The sequence below is a fragment of the Hirundo rustica genome, chromosome 2 (genome assembly GCF_015227805.2).
Source record: "Hirundo rustica isolate bHirRus1 chromosome 2, bHirRus1.pri.v3, whole genome shotgun sequence".
NCBI classification, from domain to species: domain Eukaryota; kingdom Metazoa; phylum Chordata; class Aves; order Passeriformes; family Hirundinidae; genus Hirundo; species Hirundo rustica.
This window is the reverse complement of record NC_053451.1, coordinates 29,357,529-29,371,212: the sequence shown is the minus strand read 5'-3', so window position 1 is coordinate 29,371,212 and position 13,684 is coordinate 29,357,529. Positions and strand designations below refer to the sequence as shown.

General features: G+C 42.1%; 1 protein-coding gene across 3 annotated transcripts in view; it reads left to right on the top strand.

Moving 5' to 3' along the window:
* Nucleotides 1–11,056, top strand: part of EPHB6 (EPH receptor B6) — a 66,625-nt gene extending 55,569 nt beyond the window's left edge. For all 3 annotated transcript variants that reach the window (XM_040056014.1, XM_040056015.1, XM_040056013.1), the window contains 10 exons: nucleotides 482–644; nucleotides 1,422–1,536; nucleotides 4,343–4,398; nucleotides 4,512–4,631; nucleotides 5,036–5,283; nucleotides 6,183–6,398; nucleotides 7,437–7,586; nucleotides 7,736–7,929; nucleotides 9,166–9,321; nucleotides 10,329–11,056. In XM_040056014.1, coding sequence (XP_039911948.1) covers nucleotides 482–644; nucleotides 1,422–1,536; nucleotides 4,343–4,398; nucleotides 4,512–4,631; nucleotides 5,036–5,283; nucleotides 6,183–6,398; nucleotides 7,437–7,586; nucleotides 7,736–7,929; nucleotides 9,166–9,321; nucleotides 10,329–10,437 — 1,527 coding nt within the window. In that variant the 3' untranslated portion in view covers nucleotides 10,438–11,056. The remainder of the gene's footprint in view (nucleotides 1–481; nucleotides 645–1,421; nucleotides 1,537–4,342; nucleotides 4,399–4,511; nucleotides 4,632–5,035; nucleotides 5,284–6,182; nucleotides 6,399–7,436; nucleotides 7,587–7,735; nucleotides 7,930–9,165; nucleotides 9,322–10,328) is intronic.
* Nucleotides 11,057–13,684: the final 2,628 nt, after the last annotated feature.

The following is a 13,684-nucleotide window of genomic DNA, read 5'->3' as shown; positions in this document are numbered from 1 at the left end:
GTATGGGGCTGTTCAGACAAACTCCCATTCCGTATTACTGGTCTTCCACATAAATATCTTTGCAGGATTTGGCAGGGCTACTTATTTTTTAGTGGTGAAAAGACTGACATTTGTGATAACGTGTAGCAGCTTCCTGGATACAGCTTTACATGTATTCTTGTTCTGAGTTCTCCTAGGAGAGAACATGAGTTTGGAGTTTATAGGAAGCAAACCACAGGGCAAAGTTTTTGTCTTTCGTTTTTGTTGAGATTGAGAGTTTTCAGCAGAGCTTTATGGGAAGCCCAGGCCTGGGGGAATGAAAAGCAGCAGTGACGAATGAGTACTGTGCGAGAAGTAAGGTCTGGAATAGCAGCTGTTGTTGGGAGGCTCCGTAAAGGTTCAGCGAATATTGGGTTGACATGGAAACTGTAATGCCTTGATGGGGAGAGTGTTCAGTGTAGGCAGAAGTTTCACATTCCTTTTTGGTCATTGACATGCGCAGGCAGAAGATGAGGATAATTCATTGACCTTAACTAGTGAGACCAACATGGCCACGATATCAAGCCTGAGCCCAGGCAAGATCTATGCCTTCCAAGTGCGCGCCAGGACGGCAGTCGGCTACGGCCCTTACAGTGGGAAGATGTACTTCCAGACTTTAACAGGAGGTAAGTGCTGCCGTTTTGTGTTGAAGACTGCATATGGTCACCTTTCACTTGCCTGTGTCCCTGAGTGTATTGGCTTATCCTCTGGAGGACTGCTACCAGACACTCCTACTCAGCTTGTATTTCTCTTTATAGTAATTTGCATATGCAGATTTGTTCACTCAGAGACGCTTTGTGCTGTCACAGGGTGTTGTTTATGCTACTGCCATACTCCCCAGCCCTGCTCCTTGTTGCCTCTGCACCTCTGACCAACAGGTGCAGAGTGTGCCAGTAAAAATCTCTTTAGGGGTATGTGGCACTACGTAGCACTGTACGCTGCTGTAGTTTGGCCCTGAGCTGTCACGGGACGTCTTACAACTGAAAGCTCTGTGAATGTCTAAAAGACAGGTGGGACACAGGGCACAGAGGTAGATGGGACACAGGCATATGTGCAGAAGCTTGCCTTCCAACAGGATCACCGTCCTTTTGGTAGGGATCAAAGGTGCTCAAGTATGTCACCATGCATTAATAGGGTACAGTGGGATTGCAGCCCAAGTGTAGAGCTAGCCTGTGCTTAAGTGGCTTGCCAGCTGTCAGTGGACCAGGGGAAGAGAAAGTGGATTCAGAGGGAGCACTGGCTTTTCAGAGGTGGGAAAGAAGGTACTGGAGAAGCACAGTGACTGGGGAGCAAAGGGCTGGAAGGGATGGAATTATGGGTGAGATCTAAGTGAGCAGAAGGGAAAGTCTGCACGGTTCCTGTCCTCTGCATCCGTGTGCATATATGTGTGTCTTCCTTGCCAGGGGAGCGCTCGGAGATGGTGCAGGACCGACTGCCACTGATCGTGGGCTCTGCGCTCGGGGGTCTGGCCTTCTTGGTAATTGCTGCCATTGCCATCCTTGCCATCATCTTCAAGAGGTGAATTCCTTGACCTGCTCATGTGCACTTCAGACAGTGGAACTTCCTTAGCCCTGCAACATAATCCCGTCCCAAGGGAAACAGCCTGATCTGCATTTATCCAGATGTCCTTGAGATGCCTTTCTCTAATTAAGGAAAGATCCTGCCCCATTACTCCTATCTGAGGAGCCTCTCCTTTGGTAAACCACTCATGTACTTAGCTGATATTTGGCTAGTTAGCAATATGAACACAAGGAAAGCACTTCAGAGCTGGTACTTGAAAGGTATTTAAATGCATCGCTGTGAAGGAGGGACTGTAAATTGCATTTTAGGCAAGCAAGTGGAGAATGGAACAATGTAGTGGAGAAGGACTGGTGGAATAAGTATGCATATCCAGTTATTTAGAAGGTGATAAATACCGTTTCACCAAGGACCAAGAGACAAGGGCTCATTTGCTGAAGAATAAAATCTATACAACCCAAATGGTTCCATTGAACACTAGCTCATAAAATATAGGTTAAAGAAAGCAAATACCACTTTCCATTTTGGAGAGAATAAAGGCCACATAAAAGATTGTGGAGATAATCTGTCACAGCAAAAAAAAAAAAAAAAAAAAAAAAAAAAAAAAAAAAAAAAAAAAAAAAAAACCAACAAATTTTAAAGAGAAAAAAGTAAGGGTTGCTATTTTTGTAGAGGTACAAAAGTAAACAGTGGGGGTTTTGTTATTTGAAGAAAAGAAACAGTCATTACCAGCTCCTTGAATTTACTGAGGTTTGAACTTAATCCCCTAGATTGTCAGTAATGGATTTCGTATTTTTGTTCTACTGTGCCTCTGCACAAGAGGGACTTTTTAGCTTTTTCTGCTGACCTAAAAAAATGTATAAACTACTCAACTTTAGAAAGTGACATCTAGTTTTAATGATTTCTTTTTTGTTCTCTTCCCTTTTCTACATTTGTTTTCTCCTCCTGTGTATATTCTCTTTTTATATTTTTCTCTCCAGAAAAAAAAGAATAATCAAATATTGTTATATTTGAAATGTTGCCTCCTTTTGTTGCTTTGAACTGTTAAAAATACAATTTCTTGTTACAGCTGGAAATGTGATATTATGTGCACAACTCAATAAAGCATATATTTTTCTAAAAAAAAAAAAAAATAAACCAAACCCAGATTAAGTTAATATTACCTAAACTGTGTTGGGGAAAGACATTAATGGCATCTGTAACTATACATATGAGGAAATATAAAAAATATATTCACTTATCTCTAAAGAATTATGTACAGTTAATAGACAGTTTTTCAGAAAAAGTGATGATACAAAATTTCTATTTTAAATTTGTCCTTGATGAGAAAAGTAAGTTTGATTATGCAGAAAATGAGGAACACAAGATGAAATGAGTAGTTCTTTGAAAAGTTGAACATATGTAGAGTCAAATGCTGTGACTTTAACTTGCTTTTATAAATTGTTGGTACACATTTTTCAGGCAATATTCAATGTGAAGCACCTATTTTAGCTAATTGTTTTGTTGGCTTTTTATATGGAAAACAATTAATTTGTTAGATAACCTATAAAAACGATTATTGTAGACCTGACTTTCAGGTTCAGCAGCAGTGTTAGAGCTCTTAGGTATAGGCACCCAACAAAGTCAATTTCTTTGCACGAGAGGAAAAATTTTGAAGGTGAAGCTGTCTGTGGTTTTGAAAGCATAATTTAAAGAGATAAGTCTGACAAGTAAGAGTGATACAGTTAGCTGTTAGAATGTCAGAATTACTTATGTTCATAAAGAAAAATAACATAATGTTTCATGATACTTTGCCTTGAAATGCTAATTGAATCAGCAGCTAAAAGGTCTCATGTTGAAACAGCAAAACGTGAGTTGACACAAATCCATGCAGACAGCAGGGATACTGCAGGATACTGTAGGGTTTGATTTACAATCTAGTCTAATTAATAGGATGATTGGAAACTAGCATGAAATGTAATTTTTTTTAAAAAAATGAACACTACTTGGAACAAAGGAAGTAGCTTGAAAATGGTAAATAGATTTAGTGTAAACAAAGAGTAGAAGGAAACTTCTAAAATAATTAGATTGTGTGGGAAATAAATGATTGAATCATACACATTCAGAAGGAAAATGAAATATGAGAAATGCCTGTGCTGAGAAGGACCTATGCTTACTGGAAATTAGGTGCATATATGCAATAAACCTTACAATAATAAACCTTACAATAATAAAGACCATACCTGTTTTGATCTGCACATGCAAAAGTCACATCAAGGAACAGATTTCCATCTGTTTGGGTCTGTGTGGTTTGGTTTGGGTACCATACTTACAAATAGAATGGCCACAGTAAATGCTATTAAAGCCAGGAGGAAAAATAATTGGGGGAGATCTACACATATTAAGCATTAGAGTATATAGCTCTTAGAATGCTTCTGAAGAACTTAAAAGGCATCACTGAAAGTGGTATACATTATAATTGAAAAGAATAATTTGTTGTAATTAAATTAAATTAAAATGCAAATTTAGCCTGAATAGCAAGAAAACTTCCAAGGCAGTAACATTAAACTGTAATATTCTTTTTCAGGATAGTGTTGGAAGCCCTATCATTTGTCATTTCTAAAGTGGGGAATGCCAAGAGTGGTATAAAACCCACCACTTAGAAAATAAGCATGCACTGGTTACCAGGAGATGGGCAGGATCTTAACATCCATTTTCTTCCCCTAATTTCAAGGATTCTCTGAGCCTTGCACTGACAAGCCTACCCCAGCATGTGATGAGAGACTCTTGTGTGTGTTTTGACTTTCCTTTCCTTTGTGTCCTGCAGTAAAAGGCGAGAGACTCCATACACAGACCGCCTGCAGCAGTATATCGGTGCACGAGGTAAGTGTTTGAGCAACAGATGGCAAGGGCCTGTCTCTTTTCAGGACTCATTAACACCTGTGCGTCTCAGGGTTTGATTCTGGTGATGTTCTGGGCTGTTTCCCCCACTGCAGGGCTCGGAGTGAAGTATTACATTGATCCTTCAACCTATGAAGATCCCAATGAAGCCATTCGAGAGTTTGCCAAGGAGATTGATGTGTCCCTCATCAAGATTGAGGAGGTCATTGGATCAGGTAGTGTGAGAATCTGCAGGTTATTTAAAGTGCCTTCTTGTTCACCTTGAGACCTGGCACACTGCTGGCCTGAAATGGAACCATGGATCCATGGTATATCAAGTGTCCCAGGATATCCAAACTGGCACTTTTACCAAAATTCATTTTAACCTACTAACCCTTAGATGCTGTCTCTAAACCAAGTTTAAAACACCCTTTGAAGACTCAGAACTCCTCATTTGAACCCTGAAGATGTAGTAGTCCCCAGCCTTCGCGGAAAGCTTTTCCTTAATCTAAACGGTCCCATGACCCTATTTCCAGGCATCACCCAAAGTTGTCCACAGTAGAATGCTTTAGTACATCTGACATTTAAAATCCCTGGCTGTGTTTCCTTACTTGAGGTGTGTTTCTTCTCTCCCTGACAGGAGAGTTTGGAGAGGTGTGCTTTGGGCGCCTAAAGCACCCAGGGAAGCGTGAATACATGGTAGCTATTAAGACCTTGAAGTCAGGTTACACAGAGGAGCAGCGGCGGGAGTTCCTGAGCGAGGCCAGCATCATGGGGCAATTTGAGCATCCCAATGTCATCCACCTGGAGGGGGTGGTCACCAAGAGCCGACCAGTCATGATTGTCACAGAGTTCATGGAGAATGGATCACTGGATTCCTTCCTCAGGGTACCACAGAGTCTTCTACATCCATTAGCCTCTTCATCTTGCTGTGTGCTGGTCTCAGACCTGATGATTTTCCCTGTCCTTCCTCTTCACTCCTCTCTCCCTAAGTTCCTCAGTTGCCCTCTTCAGGTGCAGTAGAAATGATAGCAAACAGCCACAGTAAGTGATTTAGGGTCAGCATGGTGAAAATACACCAAGGGCTCAACAACAATATAAAATTTCAGTATTTTAGACTTCTTCAAATCCAATAATTATTGTAAACAGTACCAAAAATTTGCACACACCCTTTTTGCATGTTGCTTATATTCCAAATTTTTTCTTCCTAATAATGTTTTTCAGGCTTTATTTCACAGAATATTTTCAAGTTTCAACATTGTAATGGAGTAATGAAACTTGCAGTTATTTTTGGATTTTGAGTTTTCTAGTAGTGAAACACAAATGTGGACAATCTATGTATTATAGCTGCTTCACTTCTTTTTTACTAATTCATGGTGCTCATTCAGCCACAGATGCTTTGGCAGGTACAATTTAAAGAGCACATGAACCTCTTGAGTAGAACTGCATAGAAGCCATTGTGAAGATCTCAGTAAAAGCAGATTTGTCTCCTCACATTCATTTAGCCATCTTAGTAGGTAGTGAAGTTAGGTGTAGGATGCTAAAGGGGGATGTGTCCACAAGAGGAGGTTTGCCTTCAGGAAATGGTCACCAATGTCTGATTTTATTTGAAGTTCATTGCTTTAATTTGCTATTTGTTGTCCTTGAACCATCAGATTTGGGCTGAAATTAAGATGTGTGTTCTCGAACTTCATAAATCCACATTGTTATCTTGCTCTTTGTTCGTCTCCCCTGCTGGCTCCATGTTCTGTGGCCATGAGAGCCTGTGTTTGCCTCCTCCCTTGCAGCAGAAGGAAGGGCAGTTCAGTGTGCTGCAGCTGGTGGGAATGCTGCGAGGGATTGCAGCCGGCATGCGCTACCTGTCCGACATGAACTACGTGCATCGTGACCTGGCAGCACGAAACATCCTGGTCAACAGTAACCTGGTGTGCAAGGTGTCCGACTTTGGGTTGTCCCGCTTCCTGGAGGATGATGCTTCCAATCCCACCTACACTGGGGGTCTGGTGAGTCACTGCTGTGGTGGGAGTTACTGTAGTGCTGACAGATAGAATTTTTTCCTGTGTTCCTCCTTGGCTAGGTGTACCCTCTTTTGTTAGTAGAGCCTTCTATCTTGTGGGCCGTTTCTTCTGAAGCAGTAAAAAATAAAAATAACTGAGTATCTGAGCTACTCTGCCGTGTGAAGTGTCAGAGCTGTTCTTTGTGGCATGATGGTGAACAGGTCAAACCTCACAGCCTGATGTAGCCACTATCTTCCCCTTTTCATTAGCTTTTGATAGGAAGGATAAGGGACCGAAGGGGAGTTTACAATCCTGTACTACCACTCTTTGAAGAAAGAGTTGGGTTTTTTCCTACAGAAAAGATAAATGGCCTAAGTGTATTTATGGGCTTACAACCAACCATCAAATGAGCTTATTGCCTGTGAAGTTGTGACACCTGTCACACATACTACAGAAGGGGTGGGAGTATAACAGGTGGATTGAAAAAGAAGGGGATGAAGAATTCAGTCACTGAAAAGTGGAGCAATTTTTAGATCTGTGCATTTTGAAGAACCAGCACCTGAATGATATTTCATCTTACAGGTCATACCTGCAGTTTGATAGGTCAGGATGGAAAGAGAAAGGAGTTAATGCTAGCTACTCAGTGTATCTGTTCCTAGTGCTGCTGTTTGGCATTATTTAAATGGGTTTAGATTTCCAAATGATTATGATTCAGGAGGATTTTGCTATTTGCCACTTTCAAATGCTGCAAAGTAAAGCTGTGAAAATCTAAAATCGTGGGATTTGTAGCAGCAAGGAGGCATAATTCTCTCTTTTCATTTGTACTTGTCATTAAAACAAGGTGGAAACCTTGAACATAGTATGAATTTAAACCAGCAATGTTCCCAAGGCAGAATCAACAGGACTGTCACTCCGTGCTCTGGGTTGTGTTGTGCTGCTAACATCTGATCATTTCAGTGATGTTGTTTTCACATTTCAGTGATGTTGTTTTCACAAGCAGTCCTTCTCTCACTACATTCTGTTTGCTTTCTGTCTGCTTCCCAGGGCTGCAAAATCCCCATCCGCTGGACTGCCCCTGAAGCCATCCAGTACCGCAAGTTCACCTCCTCCAGTGATGTCTGGAGCTATGGCATTGTCATGTGGGAGGTGATGTCCTACGGTGAGAGGCCTTACTGGGACATGTCCAATCAGGATGTAAGTTCTAGAAGCGGTGAGGATGTACGTCTGCCTCTCTGTCCTGTATCAGTTCAAGCAGAAGAAAGCCACGCACACTGAATGATTGAAGCTCTTTTGCCTTGTATTTTTCCCAGTTGTGATAAAGCTTCGTTCTTGTTTTCCTGCAGGTAATCAATGCCATTGACCAGGACTATCGCCTGCCACCACCCCCAGACTGCCCTACTGTTTTGCACCTGCTGATGCTCGACTGCTGGCAGAAGGAACGGGTCCAGAGGCCCAAATTTGAGCAAATAGTCAGTGCCCTGGATAAAATGATTCGCAAGCCATCAGCCCTCAAAGCCATTGGCACTGGGACCAGCAGGTGAGATGGGAATTTAATGCAGAATAAAAGGACTTGTCTCTTAGTGGGCATCACGAAGAAAAGAAAGCCGTCAATCAGACTATATAGTTTTTTTCCTAACCCCTTCATTTGAGACTGAGAACAAACAGGAAGCAGAAAAAAAGAGAGGAAGCAAGTTGGAAGAACTGTATATCCAGATTCAGTTAATGGGGAGCTCTGAGTGCTGAATGTGACAAGAGATAAACCATCCTGAGGATGAATGACTGAGGGATCATAGGGAATGAAGGGAGGGACACATGTGGGTGCAGCAGCATGAGATATTCTGTGATCACACCATATTGTATGACCAGAAGAGATGATGAAGAAAAAGAAGATCTTAGTTTATGGAGGGAAGGAAGTCTCTACATATGAATAATTAGAACTGCAGCTTACATCCCGTATTTTCCCAACTGCATTTTGCAGTCTGATGGAACAAGAGGCAGGAGGTCAGCAAAAAGAAGTCTCTGGAGGGATAAATGGTGCCAAGGTTAGTCGGCTGCTGGGCTGGTGACGAAATTACATCCTGCTGGCCTGGAGGGTTTTTCCCTGTGGTTATAAATCTTGTCTCGGTGGAATGTACTCCACAGCTGGGGGAAGGGAGAAGTATCTAGTGATGCCCAGTTTTCTAAAAGTAACACATAAAGAGTATTATAGCTTTGGGACATTATTCAGATGATGAGGAAAAGAGCAAATGCCATATGCAAATATTCATCTCTTTGGCCTTCTACTGCAGTTCTTTTATCTGATGGGTGCTGGAGTTGAAACAATGCACTCATTGTCTCATAGGTCACTATCTGACCAAAAGAGAACATTTAGGAGAGGGAGACCTAGTCACAAAGGTAAAAAGGTGTATAAGGTCTCATGTCTCTTTCAAAAACCTCCTCGCTGCAGTTCTTTGCCCAGCTAAAAGGTCTAGACCAAGAATGTGTGGGAGGATCTTGGGCAACAAGAAGAGAATGTGCCTCAGAGAGTATGGGCAATGGGAAGAGGGAGTCAGTTTCTTGGGTTGGTTGTTTTCAGGCAGAAAAAGGGGCAGTGGAAGCCTAGAAACAGCACATCAAGGTGGAACTTTAGGAGTTGGGGCATGAAAAACAAATGTCATTGTTCTTCATTCTGTACTCTTCAGAAGCTGCATTCTCTTCCCTCTCATAATTTTACTTTACCAGTGTGCTCAGCTGATGCTGGCAACTTGGGTTTTAGAACCTGCCTCTTTTGCAGACCATCTCAGCCGCTCCTGAGCAACTGTCCTCCAGATTTCCCTTCCCTCAGCAATGCCCACGAGTGGTTGGATGCTATCAAGATGGGACGCTACAAGGAGAATTTTGACCAGGCCGGTCTGGCTACATTTGATGTCATATCACGCATGACTCTCGAGTAAGTAACAGAGCAGAGAGCAACAGATACCAGACACTGGGTTTTCCAAGGAGAAGGTGAAAGCAGTCTGAGAAATTGGCTATTTGGAAAATACATGAAAAAGGAGAGGGAAGCCAAAACAAGCTACTGTTCCTTGCATATTACGAGGGCCTCTGGACACCATCCATGCTGTGATACACTTGTAATCTGTATCTGTAAGCACTAATTCTGATCCAGTATGCTTCAGAAAATGTATTGTCAGTGATGCAGAGAGCCTCTTATATCAGAGTGTTCATGACAGTGAGCACAGGTAATAACAACCGCTTTTAAGCAGATGTGTAGAATCAGCCACACCATATACTGGGCTGATGTGTTATGTAAAGGACAGGATCCAGGAAAATGAACATTCTTGGAATCGTGGACTGGTTTGGGTTCGAAGGGACCTTTAAAGATCTTCTAGTCCAACAACCCTGCCATAAGCTGGGACACCTTTCACTAGATGATGTTGCTCACAGCACTGATCTTGGATGCTTACAGGGATGGGACATCCACAACTTCTCCTGGTAACCTGTTTCTGTGTCCCACCATCCTTCCTTATCTCCAGTCTAAGCCTACCCTCTTTCTCTTTAAAACCACTGCCCCTTGTCCTCTCTCTACAGAGCCTGGTAAGAACTCATTCTCCATCATTCTTGTAAGCCCTCTTTATATGTTAAGAAAGATCTTTCTGGAGCCTTCTCTTCTAGCTAAACAACTCCAGCTCTCTTTTTTTTCAGTAGGAGATCAGCTCTCTGATCCTTTTTGTGGCCCAATTCCACTGCTTTTTTTTGTACCTACCAAGTTCGGCCAACACCCCCTCCACCCACGCACATTTTTCAAGCAAGAGCAGAAGCCTCATCAGCTGTTTCTCAGACGCAGATAGGCAATCACACACATATACACATGGATTTGCATCTACAGCAAAGTGGACTGAGACTGTTCAGAACAAGCAGCTCGTTCTAACAACTTCTGTGTCCTCTGTTCTTTTGCAGAGATATCCAGCGTATCGGAATCACCCTCGTTGGTCACCAGAAGAAGATTCTAAACAGCATCCAGCTCATGCGAGTCCATTTGAATCAACTTGAACCAGTTGAAGTGTGATGTTTACATCATCCTCATTCCACTAGTCTCAAACTCTGGAAAGGTTCTGGGGGAATTCAGAGGGATTTTCAATGTAAGAAAAAGATGTCAGTATGCTACTTGAAGACTTAATGCACCCAGAGAGTGCACACTACATGTCCTGTTCCATGAACAAAAACAAAGCCTTGCCCTGATTTGAAAGCAGAACCAAGTGACTGGTGACAATTACGTGTGGCAGATGTCATACATTGGGAAGGGGTTTGGGGAGGGAAGGTTATAATAACACGGGGCGGAGATGGAATAATGGCTTGGACAGATCACAAGCACCGTTGCCTATTGTCTGCCAACAAAAGGTATCTGACAACTTTACAAAGTCATCAGCAGGCTTTATTTATGGCTGAGAGCCCAGCAAAGCTGCAAAGACATAATAAAGGCAACAAAAAAAATAGCATTTTTTTTCAGAAGAATGTCATCGTGGTGTGAGAGATTATTCCTCAGATGGAGATGAGCATCAGGCTATCACTTGGTGTGCCAGCTCAGTTCGAAACTGAAGTTCCAGCTAGTGCACAGTATGTGGTAAGCAAAAACAGATGTCACCTGGTGAACAGGTTCAGAGTAAAGGGTTCGAAATTCAATGCTATTTTGTGTGCAGTTCTTGGGTCTGCTCCCTGATGGGAATTGCTAATCTTTTGTGCCGACATGAGGAGCAGTCCATCTTTATTTATGGGACTGCAACAGAATGAATAAATAACAATTCCTAGAATCCATCCTGCAAGATCTGCAAGTGAAGAAGGAAATGGGTTCTGGTTCTCACAAGCCCATTGTGAGGAAAGGTGTAACCTGTGATACTGTGAAATCCTGAGTAACCAGATCTTGGGTTTCATTTTCTTCTGAGCCCCTTATGATGAAAAGCAGAACAAAATAATCTGAAACCCTTTGCTGCTGAAACATACTTCCTCTTTTTCTCACCCTAGCCATTAGGCACAGTTGTTTGGATATTGTTTTTGAAGGGAATGCCGACATGCAGTAGTCAACTTCAAACAGAAGTTGGAAGGAATGAGGTGAAACTCGTTCACAAGTTTTTGTCAAGAGAGATCAGGGAATAGTACCAGTCCCATAAGTCACTTCAGTCCTTAAAAAAGGGCTAACGATGTTCTTGGGATCAACAGTGTTGTTTGGTACAGGGACATGAGGGTGACCGGAATGGCAGATCTTATTTATCCCTTCAGACAGACTAGCACCTGCCTATGGGAAAATCTGATTTGAGAAGGAGCAGAGCTTTGGATATATCCCTATGAAGCTGAGTTTAGAGGAAAATTCATAAACTATACACTTGTCTACCTCATCAACATGTAGGAAGGCAAATGGAAATGGCCCTGATAAACAGGACCCCAGTTACGAGACCCTCTGTGTGTCTAGAGAGGAATTAACCCCAACTGTTCTGATCTCTGCTCCTCTGCTGGCTTACTATGAACTAGACATGAACCTCGTGTATTTCCCCAGCTCTCAAGGCTGGAACATCACAACTTCTTCACATGCTACTCCTTTACTGGTTTAAAGATTCCCCCAGTCAACCTAACAATTGAAGACCCAAGGAGCCACATTTAAGAGTGATTGAAGAGTCCAGTAATATGATGGGAGGTGCTCTAGAATAGTTGCACTAGAATAGCCGGTGCGGTTCAGACTCTTTGTTACAGCTTTAGAGTAATGTTATTTTTATTTTTATTTTTTTTTTTAGCTGAAGAGTGAGAACAGCAGTGCATTTTTCAAGATATAAAAAAGTCAATATAAAAACAATAAAAGGAAACATGAATAAAACATTCATGACAGTACAAAGAGAGTGTGAAGATTAAAAAAAACCCAAATCACATCCGACTAGAGTCCAACCTAGAAAATCTCAGTCTGTGCTTTCTAAGGGATTTCTGGAAACTTGTAATACTCACACATCCAGTCACATGTTTGCTGACTGACTGTCAGCTCCACCCACGGCATCTGAGGCAGAACAAGTGTTGTCCTCTTCAGAAAGCATATTGAGCACAAGATGTTGAGGGGAATCTGTGGTCTCTAGCACCTTCCATATATATTCACCAGAGGACAGCAGTGCATTTATGCATCTTCATATATGAGTGTATTCTTGAAGTTCTGTGTGCCATTTGGGTAAGCAAGGCAGACTTTCTTTTCCACGCCTTGAGTGGTCAGGATTAATGGAGAGATTAGCTGTCTAGATCAAATTCTGTGGCCTCTTTTCAGCCTAGTGGAAACTTACATGTAGAAAAAACATCTCTCTTCATGCAACAGGAGATTAAACAGGAGCCTTGCCTAAATTTTACTGTGCTGACAATGAGGGTTAGAACTGCACAAGGAACAGGCTTGACATCACATTTCAGTGCAAGTGGATACCTTTCCTGTAAGAAGTGTCTCCATTCTCTTTATTCACAGTGTGTTCCAAATTTTCAGGCAGTTATTCTCTTACACAGTTTGGGATGCAAAGGTTCTCAAGTTGGAATGCAGCTTGTGTTATTTGCCATAATGTCACTCCTTAACTCTACAAGCATGGAGGAAAGGCAGTCACAGGAAAAGCATTAGAAATACACAATTCTTACTTTTCTCAAGCATCTGTAACCAGAAAGTGTACATTCTGTTTCCACAGTCATCTGGGATGCTCTGCAGTGTATGAGCACCCTCAACAGGCAGGCATGAAAATAAGGAGGGAAAAGAATGGGCTCACCTTGGCACCTGATATCTGCCCTTCACCAGAAAAGTGAGAATGCCAAAAATGTCCTGCAGAGCTGTGTTCTCTGCCAGAGAAGCAATGGGAGATTAAAGTTATTGCCCACCTTTACTTCATATGATTTCTGTAACAGGCAGTGTACAAGAGTAATGAATAAACTAAAGGCACAAGGATCAGTGGACAGGCCTTCTTAAGGGCGTTAGGCATTTGTATGAAAGCTCAGAAGAGTCATATCTATAGCTAGAAAGAATATATTTCAAAGAATAATGTCTTTTGTACTTGAACACCAACTTTTCACTGTCTGGAAACAGGAAGAAACTTCACCTTAAGGCAAGCTGTTTTGTAATTATTCCTGATGAGGTTCCTTGAACCTGTCTTTTTGGTGTCTGTTGCTGGACAGCCTCCCAGACAGATAATTGGATCTGCACCAGGACGTCAGTTAATGTTCTGTGCTGCCAGAGAGCACGTTGGGCAAGCAAGTTCCCACCTATGCTGCTTTGGCAGCCAAGTGAAATTCTCAGCCAGGAGGTACATGCC